Raw genomic sequence first — 22,535 nt, 5'->3', positions numbered from 1 at the left:
TTTAGGATTCAGAGTAGGACTTGACTGTTAAAGGACATTTTTTTTTTTATCAAAAGCAACTCATACATATACAAGGCAAGGTCAGCAAGATGTTAGAGGTACTGCTTTGTCCACAGGGGGGCGCCAAAATCTGCACAGACCGAACGTTTATAAAACTTGGTTTAGATCATAGACTGTATAAATAAGGGAAGTAGTACCCGTGACGTCACCCACCTGTTCCTGAGAGCTGTTTTGAAGCCAATCGTCGGAGGCAGCCATATTGGAAATGCGGAACTCAACCAGGCATAGTGTAATGTAAAGATGCGGAGTTTTAGCCTCCTAGCCAACAGCTATGTGTTCCTGACCGGGAGTCAAGTCAGTCATGTCCTTATTTGGGCAAAAACTCGTAATCTTAATATCTTCTGAACCGTCGCGTTAGAAAAAAATTCACCTCCTGTACAGTGTGTGCTGATAGAGAAATTAGCTTCGTAGAGCCAAGCCGTTTTTTGAACCAGGCTGTAAACATGTTTATTAATGATGCAAAGGTCGTCTTCTTTGAATTGGTGTGCGTGTCTATGTGGTTTCCGGTGTTTCTGCAGCCAGCCTCAAGCGGATTCTCCATGAATTGCAGTTTATAAAACTTCCGCATGGGCTTCATATTTTGAGACCGGAGGTTGAAATTGTGAAGAAGTCAGCACACTAAATATCCTCTAGCTACTTTTAATCAAAGTAGACCCACAGACCAGCAACAGAGGTATTTCAGCACAGAACCTTCCTCTGTGTTCTTTATTCATAATTCCCTCTATACAATATGATTTGATTGGAAGCCATAACTGTATTGTCAGTATAATTAAGGCTAGAAAAGACCACATTCACCGGATTTAATGCCACTTGTCATTTAAACAGCACCCACTTTCAGTCTTGATCAAATACAAGTACACAAAGGCTGATCATGTCATTGGTTTAACAGACAGAAAGTACCTTCTGTGTGCACTTTTACAAGCAAAACCTCTTCTACAGCAAGTCATCACAATGAAACACTTTTAACTTCACATTAATGGAATCAGGTTTCAAAAAGTTTAAGGCAAAGAGCACCTGTTCAGTCTCTGATGTAGCCGTTGACTGTTTCACAAAGGAAGGTTCAAAGTAAGTGTAATTAGGTCAAGAAAATGTGAAAACCTCTCCCTGTGTAGCAAAACTACCCTTTATACATTATAATACTCCATCTTTTTGACCCTCTCTTTCCCCTTCATCATTTGTGTGCAGTTCCTTCGTTTCCCCAGTCACTTAAACTCTCTTTTTTTTCTTGCCCTCTAGTTCCTTCACGCTCTACTGCGCTCGTTCAAGTCGTCCCCCTCTTTCTTAATTATTGGTGGAAAATAGAAATTACGGATAATTAAATGACAATTATGATCTCCCACACAGGGGACTTTTTGCTAGGGGGAATAACTTAGTAGGGTATTGCTAAGGTCATTCATTAAATACTGGAGTCAAAGACCAAACACACACACAAAGAGAGAGACACACACAGAGAGCGACACACACACACACATTGCTGCATTTTTAAGGCCTTGGAGATAGCGTAATCCGTTCTGGACACACATTTTCCTCAGGGAAAGGCAGTATGTTGATAGGGTTGGAAGGTCACGCCACACACTCACACACGTGTAGACACACACATGCATGATCACATGCAGTAGTTTCTCTGCACATATGAACCCACAATGTGTAAATAAGCTACACTGCTGTGGTGTCGTTGACAGTTTACATAATAAGGAGCCTGAACGCAGAGATTCGAGGCTGACTGTCTAACAGAGGGGAGCTGAGAGGAACATTACTGGGATTCAATAAGATTGGACTAGACCCATCCTCAGATGCACTTGAGAAGAAATCTGCACACACACACACACGTAAAACACACGCAAACATGCTCAACGCACTGTCGCTCCTTCCATCCCTTCTTCTGTGTCTGAGGCGGCTCTGTTTTGGTTCTCACAATGCAAACAGGATGTAACCTATTTTGATCACGGTGCCATATTGCATCATCAAATATTAACAGACTTGACTGCACTGCATTATGTCTGCTTAATAATGTTTGTGGAGTAATGTGTGCAGCCTTATCATAGCATTTCTCCTTAATTCATCAAGAAAAAGCACCAAGAACGGGGTCTACTTCTCGTCCTCTCTGCCATCGCTTCTGTCTTAATTCATGTGTGTGTTTATGTGTGTATGTGTATGTGTGTGTGTCTGGGAGCATTTGTGTTGCTGCAGTCACTCACAAATCTATTGATAGAGCATGACCGCACTGGTCGGTTGGTCTGTCTGATTGTCTGTCTCTCTGTCTGTCTGTCTGTCTGCCTGATTGTCTGTCGGTCGGTCGGTCTGTCTGTCTGTTTGTCTTTCTGTCAGTCTCTCTGTCTGTCTGTCTGTCTGTCTGTCTGTCTGTCTGTCTGTCTGTCTGTCTGTCTGTCTGTCTGTCTGTCTGTCTGTCTGTCTGTCTCTCTGTCTGTCTCTCTGTCTGTCTCTCTGTCTGTCTGTCTGTATCTCTGTCTGTCTGTAGCTCTGTCTCTATGTGTTTCAGTCAACACTCCTGCCACTGATTTGAAGTATTCTTCCTCATTTCTCTCCCATCTTCCCTCTCTTCTCTGCTTTGCTCTCTGCCTCTTCCTCCCTCTATCTCTTGCCCCCCCCCCCCTCTCACTCTATGCTGATCCAGACTTTGGAATTCAATGTTGCTATGGTAACAATGTCGGGTTGGTCCTCTCTGCCTCCCCCTCTTGCTCCTCTTATTCAGGCTAGATGCAGCACAACTCGCTCTGGAGTCATTCAGTCTTTAGCCTGCAACACTGTCACTTCTGTAATTATGCTAATCTGTATTAAGTCTGGTAAAATATGGTTTTACAGCAGTTAAATAAAGCATCCGTAGATTGGAAAGTAGAGATGATACTTTAAGTCAGTAGACAGAAAATGTATCTGAAACTATTTTAAAACAGATCAACATTGAAAGTCGTTTTAAATAATAAGACTCAAGGCTGCTGCAGTCATACTAGCAGCTCCATGAGGCTGCAGTTAGGTACAGTGGTGATCAGTAATTACTAACTAATTCACTCACATTACCGGCACTAACAATCGTTTTTAACCCTCCTGTTGTGTTTGTTTCTCTGGAACAGCAATAATGTTCCTGGGTCAATTTGACCTGGGGCATATTCAATTACCCAAAAGTGTCAGAACCCCAAAAAATCCTAAAACACATTTTTTTAAATCTAATTTTTAACTCCATTACTAACCATTTAAATCAAGAGTTGGTCCATTGGTGTTCTTTAATTCTCACAGATCATGGTTTAATGAGGATAACTCACTTGTTTTTCATTGAGATTCATGTTTACATTTTTAATGTAAATTGGAAAGCCCTGAATATAAATACAATAGTTTTACATGACACAGATTTTTGTTTATTTTATTTTAAATTTAGATTTTTTAGATTTTTTTTTGAAGTGATGTTGATAAATTAACACACGACGCCTCTTCTGTCACATGCTGCCCAGATTGTTTTGCTGCATTTAGCTGGTTAGGCAAGTCCATCATTTTTATGTAGTGTTTAAACATTTGCTTATAGATAAAAGACAGACTTCAATTCTGATCTGATGATGGTGAAGATGTGAAATGATATCCAATCCAAAGTTTTTTTAATTAATCGTGACTGTAGCAAACTTATGCCAATGCGACTAATATTTGGACATTTCTCTTGAGGCTGAGAATATCAAGGTAATGTTGGTGCTACGGAAAACTTCCCATCTGCAATCCCCTAGAGTCAAATGATTTAGCCTCTGAGGAACATGAATATCTGCCCACCCTTACATAACAGTATCTGCAAATGTCGTTGAGATATTTTAGTCAGATACACAAGAAATTTTGACAGTAACAAAACGTCTTAATTGTGCATGTGTTTGTAGAGGCCATAGACTGTATAAAGTACGGACGTAGTATCCGTGACATCACCCATCTGTTGTTGAGCGCTGTTTTGAAGCAAATCAACGGCGGCAGCCATATTGGAAATGCGGAACCCAACCAGGCAGAGTGTGACGTAAAGAGGCGGAGTTTGAGCCTCTTAGCCAACAGCTATGTGTTCCCGTCCGGGAGTCAAGTCAGTCATGTCCTTATTTGGACATTAACTCGTAATCTTAATATCTTCTGAACTGTAGCGTTAGAAAAAAATTCACCCCCCTACAATGTGTGCAGATAGAGAGATTAGCTACGTAGAGCCAAGTCGTTTTTTGTACCAGGCTGTAAACATGTTTATTAATGCTGAAAAGATTGTCTTTTTTGAATTGGTGTCTATGTGGTTTCCGGTGTTTCTGCAGCCAGCCTCAAGCGGATTCTCGATGAGTTGCAGTTTATTACACTTCCGTACGGGCTACATAGTTTGAGACCGGAGGTTGCCGCTTGTTAGATGCGTACAAAAAATACAGTTTTGTGCGCGCTGAAACCGATAATTACTTTTACGTGCTAGCATTAGGATTAAATGGTTTAGTGCTAGATTTTCAGGAATCTAACATGCCGGAGCAGAGACTTATTGGATGGTCTTCTAGTGCAATAGACAATAAGCCAAAATATTAGTCTGAGGTTTGCATGAAAATGGGCAGTGTACCATAAATACAGCCAATAGGGCCTTATGGGGAATGAGTTAGCCAGCCACAATCAGCTACTCGAGGGACTTCAGTTTAATCATTCCTCATCTTTCATCTGTATTCATGTTTGCTTCAATGACTATGACAACAAAGACAAATAAACAATTCCTCTGTCTTCTTCTTATTTTTTGCAGCCACAGAGCAGTGACCATGATGCCAGTTTCCTGCTAGCAGAGGGCCGACAGAGAGCGGGACAACTGTCCAAGCTGTAACCCACTCTAACAACAGCCTTCCAGTGAGAAAGAAAGAAAAAGAAAGAGAGAGAAAGAAAGAGGATCAAGAGAGAAAAACGAGTGTAAGAAGGAGAGAGGGGGAGCAGGTGAAAACAGTCGATGGATGCTGTCCGGAGTGAGGGGACAGCACGTTCTTCACTGACGAGGAAAAGAAAGATTTCAAAATTGAGTCGAAGGATAGAAACTCGCCGTCAGGTAAGTGTCAACTCTTTTTGAATAATGCATTGTTACTTGTGAGAGTTCAAACTAGGGATGCACCGATCCTACTTTTTAGGTCCCCATACCGATATCGATACCTGGGCTTTGGTATCTGCCGATACCAATACTAGCCGATCCGTCGAAACATTACCGCTGCACATGTTGCAAGTTTCCGGCGGAGTTGTTAGCAAAAGAAGCTTGACATGCACCTAAACTGCAGAGCCTCTGTAGTTATCCTCCATCATGCTCCGCCGGGCTAAAATGCACAGACCGGCCAGCGCTGACGTAGGAGACGCACATGGCTGTTGTAAACACAGAAACGCATAGAACTAAGATGAATAGATCTGCCATATAGATCGGCACTATATATCGGCCCCTTGTCACCGATATGTGATCTAGCTTTTTGAGTCCGATCTAGCCGAGATCAGATACCAGGATCAGATCGGTGCATCCCTAGTTCAAACATGCATGTTTGTGTTACTACATTCGTTCACTTGTCACCTTTTCCTTCCTCACATTGATTCTAGCCTTTTTTTCTATTAGCCAATGCCTAATACCAATTTGATTTTGTAAAAGAATAAAGACATATACAAATACATATTATTTAAAAGTTACAAGTCTGTAAAACTGAAGCCTCTCAAACCGTGCTCATAGTCATTTTAGTGTTAGGATTTTTGACTTCAAACATATTGCTAATATGCTCGTTTTGCTAGCTTTGACTTATGCTGCTGCATTCTGTGTGTTTTGTTGTTTTTCTGATAGTGCTGCAATTTTGTTTCATCCCATCAACATACACGATAAACTACTTGAACTCAGCCTTTTTATGCGGCTATAAAACAGAAGTTGCAGCTAGACTTAATCCTTGATGGTAACAAAGCACAACTTGCTGTGGAGGCTATTGTTATGGAGCAGTGAAGAAACATTTATATCTGATTTAAGACCTATACTGCATGCAACAACCTCTAGAAAACTGTCATGCAAAGTGTACACATCATTGGTTAAGTGATGGGATATCTCACATTAAAAAAACACCCTGTAAATGTTGTTTTTCTAGTGCAGACTTTGGTTACACTCTGCTCGAACTGCACTGTTGTTTGTGATTTCCAGTGACCTGGAATCAGCTCTTCTTTTCTGCTTAAAGCAGTAGTTGCAGTAGACCATTTATTGTGCAGCTTGCTGTTTAGGCTGTTTGGGAGCAGTAGAAAAGTTGATTTTGTGGTGAAACAAGTAGATTTTCTCTCATGGTTAATATTTCATGGTATTAGATTGTTGAGAAGGTAGGCCTAATCAGCGAACTCTTTGTTGCATATTTGGCAGTTTCAGAGGCTCATCGATACTAGTCTCATAATCAAAACAAGTCTATTCATCAGCATCATATTAAGTGTTTTGATTTTAGATCTGGTGTGTGTGTGTGTGTGTGTGTGTGTGTGTGTGTGTGTGTGTGCGTGTGTGTGTGTGTGTGCGTGTGTGTATGTGTTGCGTGTTTGTGTATTCATCTCCAGCTCTGCTCATTCTGAGGGGAAATGGTGTCAGGGTCATGAATATGGAGTATATTGAGATTGGGAGGGTGTGATCTATTGTGTTTCACATCAATTCAGCCTTGTTAAGCAGAGTCAGCAGAGTCATCCAACTCTCCTCCAAGGACACATCACACAACCACTTATGCACCTCCCACATCCGCCTCGTCCTCCTTCTCTGCATCACCTCCTCTTGCCCCTCATCATCTCACCTGAATGTTTGCTGTCTTTATCAATAAACTGTACTTTCTTGATGATAGTGAACACATTTCCCCTTGTTCTTGAACTCAGTAATAAAGGTTATTTCTCTTCTATCTTTTGCATACCTTATGCCTGTCCTTTCCCTTTTTTTTCCTCCCTTCCTCCTCCGCTTCCTTCTCCTATCCTTCTGCTCTGAAGGCATGGTGTGTGAGAAGGGGATCCAGATCCTTCTCACCACCGTGGGGGCATTCGCTGCCTTCGGCCTGATGACGGTGGCAATAGGGACGGACTACTGGCTGTACTCCCGTGCCCTCATCTGCAACAGCACAGCCAACTCCAGCGCGGATGATCCCCATAATAAGGACAAGAAGGATCCTGGGGCACTCACACACTCTGGATTGTGGAGAATATGCTGCCTGGAAGGTAAGGTGGAAGTTGTTAGAGGAGATTTGGGTCTAATAGTGGTATCCCATTTAGACTGATTGGGGTACTTTGGTTGATGCTGTTCAATTCAGTGTAAAGGGTGCAGTGAAGTCTGATGTATGACGTAGCTCTGGTTACGACTTAGCTATTTAGAGGTTGAGGAATCCAAACTGCAGCTGAGAATTCTTGTTTCAAGACTTGAAGGTACCTGAGGTTGAGCAAATAATGAAAAAAGAACTGAAGACTGAATAAGTAGTTCAACATTTTATAGAGTTTGCTGACTTTCTTTCTTGCTTATAGTTAGCTAAACACATGAAGCTAAAGCCAGTGTGCAGTTAGCTTAGCCAAACATAAGAATTTAAACCAAAGACTGTATAAAATATGGACGTAGTATCCGTGACGTCACCCATCTGTTTCTGATTGCTGCTGTCGAGCCAGTGTGACATAAAGAGGCGGGCTTTGAGCCTCCTAGCCAACAGCTACAGTGTTCCCGCCTGTGAACCAAGTCAGCTGTGCCTCTCTTTGGAAGACTCGTAATCTCAATATCATCAAAATTGCCGCGTTAGAAAAAAATTCACCCCCCCTATAGTGTGTGCTGATCAAGAAACAAGCTATCCAGACTATACACGTCTTTTGTACCAGGCTGTAAACATGTTTATATCTGCTGTAAAAATCTGCTTTTTTGAATTGATGTGTATGTGGTTTCCGGTACTTCCGGAGCCAGCCTCAAGCGGATCCTCAATGAACTGCAGTTTTTGGCCCTTCCGCATTGGACTCATGTTTTTTAGACCAGAGGTTGCCGCTTGGTAACAACACATTTAGTCTCAAATGTTTGTTCTGTACCAAACCTGAAGTGTAAAAACATCAATGATTGGAAGGGGAATCCCAAACTCTCAGAGAAAGTAAGCTAGCTAGCTGCTGCCCCTGTTTCCAGTCTTTACACTAAGATAATCAGCTGGTATAGCTTCATGCTGGCAATAAAGGCACGAGAAAGGTTTGGTGTTGAACTATTTGAGAGTTACCTCCAGCATTTAATAATGTAGTTATTTCTGTTTTTAGGCTTTATTATAATACTGAACTCTTTTTCTTCAACTAGTGACAAGAAGTCAATTTTACTATCACCTGAGCAGAGCAGGACTCATTAACCTGGAGTAAAAAATCATGAATCTCTTGAAACAGATTTGTGTCAGTCGTTTTTGTGCTGTAAAAAACTTCTCTTAGTAAGTTGCAGCTTCAGTTATTCTTTTTAGCATGATCATATACCCTATCCACTTGTGTTTTTAGACTGTGTAACAGTGACAGGGAAACAGTTTTCATAACTGCAGTATGGTTACATGATACTGAAGTGTAACCCTTATTCAAAATAATCCATTAATCACTGTTTGATTCAGTCTGTGGTCATTTAATTCAGTGGCTGAAACAAAAGGCTCACATTCACTCTGACTCACACTGTCCTGTCACTCCAACTGGCAGGAAACCACAGAAACTGGCAGTGGCCATCTTTCAATCCTCAGTTTGTCGCTGCAACACAAGCTGCTAATTCATTATACATTACACTGCCTGGCTGACACCCCATAGTAAAGGCTGGGATGGAGTTAACAGTGTAGCAGCTACCGCCAAAGGGGTGGTGCGAGCTAGCGATCTGTGCCTTTGCTCACATTCAGACTTCAGTCTCCAGGAAAACCTCTTGGCTCTCCTCATAAAGCATTCAGGCCCATCCTGTGCTTGGTCATTGTACAAAGCTAATTTGTCCTCATCTCCAAGCTTCCTGATAGCAAAGCAGCCAATTAGAGATAAGCTCCAGCCCTTGCAGCACTGCTGCAGTGCACCCCCACCCACAACCTCTATTGCCTCACTCTTTCAGTCTCCCACTTGCTGCCCCTCCGTCTCTCTCCCCCCAAACATTTAATCTTTCTCTGGCTTCTCTCCTTCTTCCCCTCCTCGTAGCTTCCTCTCTTTCAGTCTTTTCTCTCCCACTGTGCTGCAGTAAAGCTGATGTCAGTGTCTTGGCATGGCTTAGAGGTCAAGTATCCTTGATGTCTTTGGAGTATTGGGCTAAGAAAGATGCTCAGTAGCCGTGCAGTGATGCAGTGAGGTGTAGCTGGGGTAGAAATGCAGGACATGCTAGCTCTGAAAGATTTATGCCCGTGGGTGGGTGGCATATTATGCGAGATGCATCCTGTCCTCCACTCTAGCTCCTCTGCAGGTTTACTGAAGGTGGGGCTGCTGTGAATAACCTGTCAAAGATTTTATTTGTAGGAGTTTTGTTCATATGCAGTAGACAAAAGTTGCCAGCCTTTTTGTTCAGCCCGGCAGCTCTGTCAGCTCTTCAGCGATACAGATCCTCATGCATAAATGTTCATTTAAAGATAATAGATTTAATTAAATGTAATATATTCATTATTTTCAAGTGGATGCTTTGACAATACGTTTTCATAAAATGGCTACTTTGAGAGGTTGGTGTTGTTATTTTCACATCTATACAAACACACTTAAAGTGGCACGGGCTCAATCATGTCAGCTCTTTAGAACGTACGTTTTTGCTTTCTGTTCCACATTTGATCAATTAATACTCTATTCAACTGTTTCATTGCTTATCCTTAGCCTATAACTATTTACTAGGGATGCACCGATCCTTCTTTTTAGGTCCCGATACCGATATCGATACCTGGGCTTTGGTATCTGCAGATACTGATACTAAACGATCCGATCCTGGTATTGATTTAACAATCTCTATTCCTTAATGTGAGGATAAAATCATGTTTTGGCAACTTCAGGCTTTTCTGACTTGATGGTGAACTGTACCTGGGTTCCAAGTGCTAAACCAGAGGCTGGAATCCCTTAATTTCAAGGATCCATGACAATTAAATTCAATAACCTGTCTGTTTTTTCACACTTTGAATCCATGGATAGAAGGTTTCTTGCTTCTTTGCAGTAGGCTACAGCTGACGTAAACTTCCTCCTTTGGGCTCCCATTATATTTTTGAGCGCGACTGCCATCCGTCGAAACATTACCGCTGCACATGTTGTAAGTTTCAGGCGGAGTTGTTAGCAAAAGAAGCGTGACATGCAGCTAAACTGCAGAGCCTCTGTAGTTATCCTCCATCATGCTCCATCCGGCAAAAATGCACAGCCCGGCCGGCGCTGATGATGTAGGAGACGCACATGGCTGTTGTAAACATAGAAAAGCATAGAGCTGAGATGAATAGATCTGACATATGGATCAGCACTATATATCGGCCCCTTGTCACCAATATCCAATCTAGCTTTTTGAGTCTGATCTATCCTGGTATCCGATACCAGGATCGGATCTGTGCATCCCTACTATTTACTCTAAGAGATTGTGAAAATCAAGCCTAATACCACTTCCCATGTTTAAAACAACAATGTTGCCAATAGCCGATTCAGACACCGATGTTTTTTCATCACCTCTTTGAAAAATTCCTTGTCTGTTTTCAGATGAGCTATGAGATCTGCTATATTTAAATTTTTGATATTAGTCCCTCCTCTCAAAATGCCATGGGAACATGTCTTACAAACTGCACATCACTGATCTTTCTCAATTACAGTGTAATATTCCCACACTGCCAACATTTTCTTTCATGTCTGACCATGAAAACAAAGCAGAGTTTGTCCAACAGGTGACTCCTTCTGCTCAATAAAAACCTCTCCTCTGCCAGCATTCATTTGATGCAACACAACAGATACACACTGTCTGCTGACATCACGTCATGGCTGATAGGGCTGATCTTCAATCTTTACATTGGTGCATGCCTGAATTGTTCCATTAGATGTCGGTAACTCTGCTAGCTTGTTAACCTCTTTTCACTTTCTCAGATGCAACTAGGGTACATTGAGGCTGACACAATTTGTAGAGTGTTTTTAATCTCTTCATTCCTCTGCCTTGTGCACTGATGTAGCAAAAGAAGTAGAGAAGAAGACAGAACAAGCTACCTTATGTGTCCTCTCAGTAGAATTCTATGTACTATAGGAGGACTAGCTGATAGAGATGCAGGGTGCTTGGCACAAAGCTGTGCTTAGCATTGCACAAGTGTTATTGCTATTTTCTACAGATGCAGTTTTCATTTTCACACTCTTACATTGTGTAAGGAGCAAATATACTTATGCCCATCCAATCACCCTCAGGTGTGTTGTTCTTGACATCAGGTGTGCCTGAGCTTAAAGGTGGTGCTTGGTTATCTTTAGGATGCAGAAAGTGTTTGCACCACTAAGCCAAAAAAAGATGGCCCAAATCTCTGGCACAGTATTGTCCTGGTATTTAAAGGGCAAATTATTGAGAAATAAAGGTTGCATCTGCATTGGGTTCACGTGGTACTTTGCAGCTGCTTGTTACGCACACAGATGAGCAGCAGCACTTGTACTCCTCAGGTAAATATTAGTGTTTTTCTGTTACACAGACTAGTGACCCATGCCAGGTGTGTTTATATAATGGCTTAATTCTGCTGTATAAACAGTGATGAGCCAGGTGCAGGCACACTTTGCTTTTACTGGGAATGTGAGACTGTATATGTTTGATTTATGTTTCTGCAAAAGAACATCCATGAATACTTTAGGGAATTAAAGCAACCCCTTTGCACCAGTGTGTTTCTTGTGCCCATATCTTTTTATTTTTTATTTTTTTATTAATGTTTTTTGAAAGGCATTTACACTAAACTGCTGTCAAAGGAATACAAAATATTCATGTCTCAAATACATTTCCAATACAGTCTGCTTGTACAATGTCCTTTACACATGTTTTCCTTTGTTTTTTCTTACACAAAGACAAAAATAACATAAAAAGCCTGGCAATGAAATATCACTTGGGCTAGAAATGACAGATTGACAAAAAGGCAAAACAAAACACAAAAACAAAACATAACAAAACCCTGGGACATACAGATGTGTTTCATGTACCTTAACCAGACACATTATGACTTAAGTTAGCTTTCTATATCAGTCCTGTGAATGAGGAATGGTCTCCATATTTCTTTAAATAGATCCTCTCTCCCTGCCACTCTGTAAATGACCTGCTCGTAGCTCGCCATTGTGCTTAAAACTATCCATTCTTTAAAAGAGCACATACTGGTGGATTTCCAGTGGCGTAATGTTATCCTACATCCCGTTATCAGAGCGAGGCGACACCACAGTTTGTGACCTTTTGATAATAAAACACTGTCTGGTAAAATTCCCAATATACAGATGGAAGGATCTTTGATCAGGTGTAATCTAAATATCTTATTCAAGAAGGAGATTATCAGATCCCACATTTTCTTTGTTTTTTCACAGTCATATAACATTGTGCCCATATCTTCGACAGTTCACATGGAGGAAATTGGTTTGTGTGACCAAAATGAACATCCACACAGAGCCCAAAATGTTTGCACGCAGAACATCACTGTAGGAAAGATTAGTGAACATGTGCTTCCAAAACTGAAGAAAATGTTCCAAAAAGTGTAACTTCCACTGATGTCTGAACACCTTAAAAAACATCCTGAAGTTTGTTGAGCCCTTTTCTGACGATAACACTGATTCCTGTGGCTCAACTGACATCCCCCCCTCCTCTGTACCTCCATCTGTTTCTTTACAGAACAACCTGTGGCGTTATAAGAGCTGTGAGAAAGAGACCAGCTCACCCCACATCTGTCCGTCTCTCCTTCCGTCTGTGTCTCTTCATTCCATCACTTCCATCCATCTCTCTCACAGTCCATCCATCAACAACAGTGGTGTGCTGTCATCATCGTGCGTGCATCCCTCCGTTCGTCTGTCTGTCTACATGCAAGACCCGGCGGGTAGTTATCTGTCTGCCTGTGTGTTTGCATAAATGTTTCTATCTACATGTGTATATGTACTTAATGTGTGTGTTGTTACTAACATGAATGTGGAGGGATTGCTAATATCTCTCACGTCTTTGTGAGTTTGTCATCTGGAACATATGCTAGGATTCAGAGAGAGATTTTCCAACAAAGACGTGACTGTTGCTCAAGTGTCAGTCAGTTTTTCCCTCAGGAGGATACTTGCTGCTCTCTTTTGTTGTTATATTTTTGAGTTCTTGACTTGTGTTGTGTCTGGTCACCCCTTTTTTCTCTTCTCATATCCCAGGAGTAAAGAGGGGAGTGTGTTCTCAGATCAACCACTTCCCAGAGGATGCAGACTTTGACCATGATGGGGCAGAGTACGTCCTACGTAAGTCAATAAAACTACTACTTGGCATGGATGATGAATGAGAGAGAAATCTGCTTATGAATAAAAGAGAGGAGGCTTGAAATAGTCAAAAAGACAGTGTAAATAACCTTCCATCACTTTTTAAACTCTGTTTTTTTATTGATAATTTCTCAGAAGACTCTCTGCAAGAAACAAACATGTGACAGTGTGTTGCTGAAAACGAGGGGAGCTGGGGTGCCCTAGTTTGTGCTCAATGCCCTGCAGTGATATCTTTCTGCTCTATGATAGGCTTCATGTGTGCCTGTGCATACATAAAGAAAAGCCTGCTTTCTGTTTATTATGGTGCAGAGGCATTTTGTTGGCATTTAAGTGGCATTTTCTCTCCCGTGGCCTAGTTGTTGTAGATGAGAGGGGAGCGTTAATATGTGCGTGAGCATGTGTGTTTGTTGGCGTGTGCATGCATGCTTGGCATCTTGGTAAAAGCACTGAGGGCCACATGGGGGGAAAAAGGACTCAACTCTGTGTCTAAAAATGAGAATTAAATGTTCTTACGATGAATTATATCTGATTTATAAAATGAGTAGCTTTAATTGGTCTCATTTTCTTTGCATTTATGTTTAACTGACCGCTTCTTATATTAATGATCTATAAAAGACTTGCAGGCTGTAGCAGGGCCAGATAATCATGAATGGGGAAGCTGTGTAGAAATTGATTGTTTAAAGCAGAGGCTATGATTTTCATACTCATATTACTGTTAGTACAGAAATAGTACTGAATCGTTTACCCAAGGTTTTAAACTAATATGCATGTGTCTTCTCAATCAAAGGAAGCACAGTTAATTTTGTGCATTATGAAGAACTACTGCAGATAAAGGTACACAAAAACAACTACAAACAGTCTGAAGTCGAAGCCACTACAAAATTAATCTGCGGATTTACAAAATATTATGGCTTTCAGCAAATATGACATCAGCCCTGCTTGAGTTTAAATACTGAAGCAGATTTGTCTTGCACTGCAATGGAAACAGTAGTGCACAACCCCTGCTACCCAGCAGCTGCCTGCCAGCTGCAGCTTATGTCTGCCAGAGACACACAGCTCATGATAGCTGTTGTATACTGATGAGGACTGTTTAGATCAGGGGTTCCCAAACTTTTTAGCCTGCGACCCCCAAAATATAGGTGCCAAAGACTTGAGACCCCCACTGTCCCTCACAGTGATGTAATGTGACTTCATTTAGCTGGTCTGCAGAAAATGAGCCTACCTATATGAGCACGTGTCTGTGTTTCCTGTGCTGTTACGAATTAACCTACTGCTACTGATGCTTTTGATAATTAACTGTTCACTAACCCTAAACTTAGGAGTCATCTGGCAACAAAGAAAGGCAGAAAACTCATTACACTTTATATTTTCAAGGTTTTAATTCAAGTTTAGCTACTATTTTTGTTGATATTTTCTACTATAATGGGTAAAAAAAAAACATTCTGGAAGACATCTCACGACCCCCTATTTGTGTTTCGCGACCCCCCAGGGGATCCCGACCCACACTTTGGGAACCCCTGGTTTAGATAGTCCATATTATCACTGTCCTCTTCTTTGTGCTCATTGTCCTCCATGTTTGGCCGTACAATGTCCTCAACCTTGATAGCAATTAGCATCTTTTGTGCTGGGAATTGTCTGTGATTGTTATTGATAAACAAAGACTGTATAAGAAGATGGATGGCATGACAGCTCCCTAAAGTGAAGCCAAAAACACTTGGAGCTCCTCCACTGACTGGCTGCAGTGAAAGTCACAAAGCCTGCCTCCTCCATTGTCACAGATGGGACAAACTATAAAACTAATTCTTTATTAATATATCATTTTTAAGTTACTTGATAATAAAAACAGGGTATAATGATGACAAGATCATCACCTTGTTTGGCAATGTAGCTCCTGCGGCGCTGTGTGCACTGACACTGAGACAGGACTGATACGAGGGATCTTTGCTGTTTTGTTGGTTAGTTAATGCATGTTTTGGTTAGCGGCAGGGCTGAGACTGCGAGACAGTGGCTCTATGAGCCAAACCCTAATGTGTGGCTCTAAATCATAGACTGTATAAATAATGGACGTAGTATCCGTGATGTCACCCATGTGTTCCTGAGCGCTGTTATGAAGCAAATCGACGGTGGCAGCCATATTGTAAATGCAGAACTTAGAGAAATTAGCTTCGTAGAGCCGAGACATTTTTTTAACCAGGCTGTAAACATGTTTATTAATGCTGCAAATATCGTCTTTTTTGAAATGGTGTCTATGTGGTTTCCGGTGTTTCTGCAGCCAGCCTCAAGCGGATTCTCGATGAGTTGCAGTTTATTACACTTCCGTACGGGCTACATAGTTTGAGACCGGAGGTTGCCGGTTGCTCTAAATGTACAAGAGTTCAGCATCCACTATGGGAAATATTTGGCTTCCCTTTTGTAGAACTGGAGGAGATAAATATGTCCATGTTTATATACAGACAATGATAACAAAGGCAACACAGTCCATAAACAGTTGATTAGCACTCATTGTAGATCTAATTATATTTTCTTGAAAAAAAACAACTCAGTCTCATCATTAAACCAAGATACGACAAGACAGGCATCCCATACTGTGTGTCTGCAAGATGTGGAAAAACAAAACAAAAGCATGATTGTGTTTCCTTTTTAACAGGTGATCAAAGAGTGTTTAAAGCATTTTTCTGCCTTTCAGAAAAAAAATCAAGAGTATAGAAAGTATCAAAAATGTGGTTTGATTTAATTAGAATTTGAAGGATTATAACTTAAAACAGTTCACGTATATTGTCTCAGAGATCTCTCATAATTTCAAACATTGTAATACTCTTTAAACTAACTAGTCTTTAACTGTTAACCTTTATTTTTTTCCTGTGTAGGGGTAGTCAGGGCTTCCAACATCTTCCCAATCCTCAGTGCCATCCTGCTGCTGATGGGAGGGGTCTGTATCGCTGCTAGTCGTTTCTATAAGAGCAAAAGGAACATCATCCTGGGGGCAGGAATTCTCTTTGTGGCTGCAGGTAATGTTGGATACTGTATCTGTTGATGTGCGTGTTTGCATTTATGAGGTGGTCTGGAGAATATTACTCACCCAACAGTTTTTATGTGTTGTTTGGCGGTGTGTGGTTGTGTTTACACGATTCTCTCACTTTAATGGAGGTTTTTACGTTCAACCCTCATCTTGGCAGATGCCTTTTCTGTGAATGTCACAAACCATCATGTCAGGCAGATTTGTTTATTAGTACTGCACATTGGTCTGTCTGAGTTTATTTATCTCTTTTGTAAATACTGGCTCTTTCTTTGCTTTCTCAGGTCTGAGTAACATAATTGGTGTGATTGTGTACATCTCTGCTGCGCTGGGGGACATCTCTCCTAAGAAGGATGAGGATAAGAAGTGGCAGTACTCCTACGGTTGGTCCTTTTATTTTGGAGGCCTGTCCTTCATCATGGCTGAGATGGTGGGGGTGCTGGCTGTCAACATCTACATTGAGAAGAACAAGGAGCTGCGCTGCCGATCGCGCACCGACATTTTCAAGAGCACCACACATGCCATGCTCCGGCTGCCCAGCTACCGCTTCCGCCGCCGTTCCCGCTCCTCGTCCCGTTCCACAGACCCGTCCCGCTCTCGAGACCCCTCACCTGTGGGCGGCGGGGGCAAGAACTTCGGCCTGCCCCCCTCTGCACTGCTCTCCCAGGGCCCTATTTCAGTGTCCACTTTACCCAACCCCCACTCACGCTCGCACACAGCCCTGGCAGGAGGCGACATCTCCCTCTACACGTTGTCCCGAGACCCCAAACTGGGGGGGTTGCCGCCCATGTACGGAACGGTGGACAGGGCCACGCTCTACCAGCTCCACAACTGCTTCCCAAAGGATGGAGGTGGAGGTGGGGTGATGATGAGCGGTACGCTACCTTCACTTAAGTCACACAATCCTTCCAATTCTTCCAACTCCAACGCGCAGATGCCCAACTCTGTGGGCTCGGGCCCTCCACCCTTCACCTCATCCACGGTGGACAGAGAGCGAGGGATGGGGACTCTGGACAGGCTGAAGGGAGACAGGGAGAGTAACTCTAACACCCTCAATAGGAAGACAACGCCTGTGTAGAGAGAGGAGGGAAAAGGAAAGGAGAGAAGGAGAGTGGGTAGGAATCAAAGAGGGAAGATAGAGAGGAGCTCTGTGTTTGTGAGGCTCAACACGAAGTAGCAATGAAAAGCTAAAGCTCTCCCTCCATGTTCACTGTTATTTAGTCGACTCAACCTCACTGAGAGCAAAAAGAAGAAGAGTAATAACAGAGTGATAATAACAACAACAATGAACTTTAACAACAAAACTATTTTGATATTTTAATGTGCTAGAAATGATTTATTTTGTTAATGATCAAACACAATTAACCTTGGGCTACTCTGAAAATGTTTCACATTCTTTCTTTTGTGCAATATAACTGATAATTTAACCGATCATCATTAGTGTTAAATTGTTGTTGTGATTATTCTTAGCGTTATTACAGGCTAGCCGTATTCGCAAACTATATTGTTTGGAATCAAAATACAATTTTCATGTTTTTGTTTTTTTCACTCTGGTTTAAGATCTCGACGACTTTTACTGTGAACTTCTTCCATGCAGAGCCGCTGGGACTGTCAGTGAGCTGTGTGTAACTGTGTCAAGGTGTCAAGCATGAGTGTGCACAATCTGTGAGAGAATGAGGGCCTGTATTATTACTATTTTTTATCCCCATATGATATGATTTCCATTTGTAACATGAAGTCAGATTTGAATACTGTAAATTGTCTTCCAATATTGATACAGAAAGAAATGCAACAATAATGTGCGTGACTGAGACAAACTGTCGAACTTCATCGTTATTATGAGTCTCAGTTTTTCTATGGGCCTCTGTTAGTCTTCTTTCCATTCTAATCAGTGTTAACAGTAGTACTTGTAGCTATAGTCGTGTTGAAGATGTTTGTTCTTGGGCATTAACAGAAACCTCTGACGGGGGATGCAGAAAAAAGATGACATAGAATAACACATTTGTACAGATTCAGGTTCGAGTTACTGCCTGAGCAAAAAAAAAAAAAAAAAAAGCAAGAACTTCATCATCTTTTTCTATGGAGAGTCCCAAAGTGAGACATGCAACTCATCATTTTCAATGGCAAAAAATACAATATGTATATGTGGGTTCTGAGGGTTTAAAAAACACTGCAAAGAGAAACTTTTGAAAACATGTACATTGTAATTTACGCATACATATATTTGTAAAGTCGATAGATATGTTTTTCGGGACCACTGTTCAGATGCATTTCGGGGCAGGTTTGGATGATGTGTTTTGATCCCCCCTGGACTGGTACTGGGTGGTTTCATTTGCTGTGCCACCATTACAACTCCCACCCCCCCTCTTCTTCCACCTCCTCCCTTACCTGCCCATATTTGGTCACATGATCAGTGCTCCCCTCTTTTATCACTCGACCAATAAAAGATTGACCACAGAGACAACATCGTAACCTCCCCAAAGATTCTTTTCACTGTGCTTCCCCTCCTGTGACCGCTGAGTCTGAACTCTGATCTGTTTATGTTGATGAGAATGTAGACACATGTAAACACCCCTACCTTCCCTCTTCCCCCCTCTGAGCCGTCCCGAGTGACTGCAGATCCAGGTGGAAACCATGGACACACAGCTACATGAAACAATGAAGAAATAACAAAACAACCAGACGCTTCCAGATTCTCTACATTTTGTTTATCTTTTTCATTTCTTTGATTTCATTTGAGAAAAAGAATAATGTGATCAAACTGCACACAGATAGCATTTATGTGGGCAATATGAATAGTATGTAGTTGAGAATAGATATATCTAGACAAATGATTATGGTTTATCTAAATGTGTGATAAACTTAAACACTGTATTGCACGAAGTTTATAAAAAAACAATAACAGACCTGTTCACAGACTGCTGTCTTTTGTTTCCCTTGGCTGAGAAAGATGAGTGAGCACATATCTGTGTTTAAGTATCAGCCGTTAATTAAAGCTGCCTTCATCAGATATGTTATCATCCCAATGTATCTGATGGAAATGTTACAATGTTAAAGAGGTCGCACAAAGCGATTAGAGAATAATCTAATTTTGATCATAATTGTTGGGCTGTCAGGACAAAATATTCCTTCCATTCTCACAGCGATGTCTTAAGGTGTAGCTGGCGGCTGTTAACAACCATAAAAGCTCTGGAAACTCAACCACTACTTCCTGTTCAGAACCAAACAGACACACAAAGTTAGTTACGGTTAGTCACTAGTTAGAAACGGAACTAAATTAACAGTAGCCATGGTTACATTATGTTTTTTAATTCAGATTAATTATTCAGAATTAAATAATTCAGAATTTAAGTATTCTCCTTCACGTTTACATGGAAATAGTAATTCCGAATTGAGGTTTACATGGAAAACACTTTTAATCGTCTTTATTTAATTCCGCTGAAGGTCTGGGGGTTGGGAAGGGTTCTGATTGGACAGGGGCGGGCGTGATGTATTTACGTCTACCGGAAGAAAACAGACTCCAGTTCCTGCTTCTTTTATTTTTGGTTACAACATGGAAGACCACACAATAAGTACAATTTTCGCTTTGATTTTGATTATAGTTTTGAATAAGCAGCTCGACACAAACGTACTGCTTCACTTTCGTCAGCTGAGGAGGAGAAGAGAGATAGAGGACCGGAGAAGGGAGCCGTCTCTGTCTCTGTCAGGGAAACCTCTCTCAATTAACTTGGACGCTACAGCTTTAAAAAGGTCCACATTTTTATGCTTCCGTCCATCAAATCTTTTCATGATATCCATTTCTTCAAAGGCTCCTATCAAATAAATATTCTCGGCTCAAGTCCAACGCTTGCTTCGGGCGGCCATCCTGAAATATGTGCGTCATCGCGACAGGACAAGGGAACGAGCATGCGCAGAACGACCGGAATTAATTTAAAGCAAAATGAATGTATACATGATCAAGGAATTATTCAATTCAGATTTAAAATCAGAATACACCAGCCACTTACTTCGGATATAAGTTTAATTCGGAATGGTCATTTTCATTCGGAATTAGGTGTTTACAAGGTCATTTTTTATCTTTTTAAAGAGGATTTAATTTTTATTCTAAGTTAAAGAGGAATTAAAGTCTCATTTCACTAGCAAGGACCACGCCACACAAGGATATAAGTTGAACATTTAATGAATTAGTTGTGCGTGGTGTGCCCAGCAGAAGGAGACTCAGGATGGGGGTTCCGTCTCAGCGTTATCCTGCTGGAGCTGATCTTGACCCAGGTTGTACCTGGAAGTAGACAGGGCATAGAAGGAGCGAGCACGAGATGAGTAGGAGAGGACAAGGAAATAGGTTAAGGGCAGGAGAGTAAGGTGAGGGAGGGTGGGTTGAAGAATCACGGACAAGCAGTTGGAGTAGGCTGGCTACGTTTAAGAAGGCTTGTCAGGTGATTGAGGGTGTGGTTTAGGCGTGGTCCTGCTCCCGAATCTAAGTTAACACCTTAACTTCATGTAAGCGTAGTCAGTGAGGGCTCTTTTCTGACCATGAGAAGAAAGACTGACGATTTCTGTTCTGTAATCTTTAAAGCCTGTACCCTCTGTGAGAGAGGGGTCAGATAAGATGACATACAGGACGGTAAAGGAAACCCCCTTTGTTATACTGTTTCCATGGCAGATATTCATAATGAGTGATGCATTTGACTGTCAATAGGAGAATGGATGATATTTTTTGTCTAAAAAACACAACTCACACATGTAACGTACCAGGAAAGATCTACAAAGAGATATAACTTTGTCCACAGGGGGCGCCAAAATTGAAACAAACAAATTTCCTCATAGGGGCTCTAAATTGATCATGTTGATCGAAAGATGCCTCCAAATCTCTCTATAACTGCAGAATGACAAGCAACTGATTCAGAGTTTTTAAGTAAAACACAACTATAAAGCTATACAGATACTCTAAGACAATGTTTCTCAAAGTTGGGTCTGCGAACCATAGCGTGGGGGTCCGTGAAATAATTATGATAGATTTCTAATAAATTATAAAATTGTGCTGTGTCATTAAAAACAGCATATGTACAGATGAGGACCATTTGCGCCAATGAAACCAGCATATTGTGGCCATTATTCCCACCCTAGTTAGCTTTGGGCCATAGATACTGATATGACTGTGACACTCACATCAATCTGTCACGTATCACTCATTCACACATCACTCCATCACAACTGTTCCTACTACTACTTAGCTTTGCTTACTAGCTCACTAGCATGGAGCCATTTCTAAATCAGTTCACATCGTCAAGTGATGCTAAGCCCAAGCTAGCTAAATTAAGACAAAATGGCGACAGGTATAGTTAGGTTTTATTGAGAACAGTGACGGGAGACCAAAATGCGTCATGTGTCTTCAGGTGCTAGGGAACGAAGCTATGAAGCCAGCAAAGCTAAAGCGACATCTGATCACCCGGAATATAAGAACAAAATTAAAGAGCAAGGAATACATCCACCAGAAAACACAGATGGTGAAACTGTTTTCTGTTTATCACTATGGAACAGGTCTGAAGTATTTAGATTGATAAGTTTTACAATACAAATCGTTCCAAAGGTGTCTAAGAGTGCAAATGGTAGTAAGCATGTGCTTAATCTATGTTACAATTGTGAGGGGGTCCTTGGAAAATATTCTCACCTGTAAGGGGTCCCTGGCCCCAAAGAACCCCTGCTCTGAGAAGTCCTGCATTGAAATTTCTACTTCACTTCCCCTCCATTCATTTCACCCAATTAGTTTTTTTGCTTACTGCAGCATGGGGCATTCAGGTGCGCAGGTTCATGAGAGAGTCATCCTCAACCAGGAAGTTGACCCCACAGAGGACCATAAATAATGATCAAAGCAACATGGAACAAGAGAACGGATACTTAAATAGCATACTACATGTTTTAATAAGGTTCAGTGGATCCTAACATTAGTTGATATTACACTAAGTAATAAAGGATTTTTTTTGTGGTGCTCCCTCACTGTAGTTAAAACTATTACAAAAACAGATAAGTAATTGATGCTTATATATTACCAATCTAATAGACATTTAAAAATCTTCAA

The 22,535-nt window shown here is 41.4% G+C and overlaps 1 protein-coding gene across 2 annotated transcripts in view; it reads left to right on the top strand.

Moving 5' to 3' along the window:
* Window positions 1-19,363, top strand: part of cacng8b (calcium channel, voltage-dependent, gamma subunit 8b) — a 32,977-nt gene extending 13,614 nt beyond the window's left edge. The window contains exons 2-6 of one of the 2 annotated variants that reach the window (XM_034697112.1): window positions 4,802-5,095; window positions 7,015-7,239; window positions 13,339-13,422; window positions 16,308-16,448; window positions 16,741-19,363. In XM_034697112.1, the coding sequence (XP_034553003.1) occupies window positions 7,017-7,239; window positions 13,339-13,422; window positions 16,308-16,448; window positions 16,741-17,534 (1,242 nt within the window). In that variant the 5' untranslated portion in view covers window positions 4,802-5,095; window positions 7,015-7,016 and the 3' untranslated portion in view covers window positions 17,535-19,363. Of the gene's footprint in view, window positions 1-4,801; window positions 5,096-7,014; window positions 7,240-12,826; window positions 13,029-13,338; window positions 13,423-16,307; window positions 16,449-16,740 lie in introns of those variants that run through there. The other variant, XM_034697111.1, reaches the window with a different exon arrangement.
* The last annotated feature ends 3,172 nt before the right edge of the window (window positions 19,364-22,535 follow it).

This window comes from Notolabrus celidotus, chromosome 12, assembly GCF_009762535.1.
Source record: "Notolabrus celidotus isolate fNotCel1 chromosome 12, fNotCel1.pri, whole genome shotgun sequence".
Lineage (NCBI taxonomy): Eukaryota > Metazoa > Chordata > Actinopteri > Labriformes > Labridae > Notolabrus > Notolabrus celidotus.
Note: the sequence above shows the minus strand (reverse complement) of the source record. Positions and strands in the feature narration are given on the sequence as shown.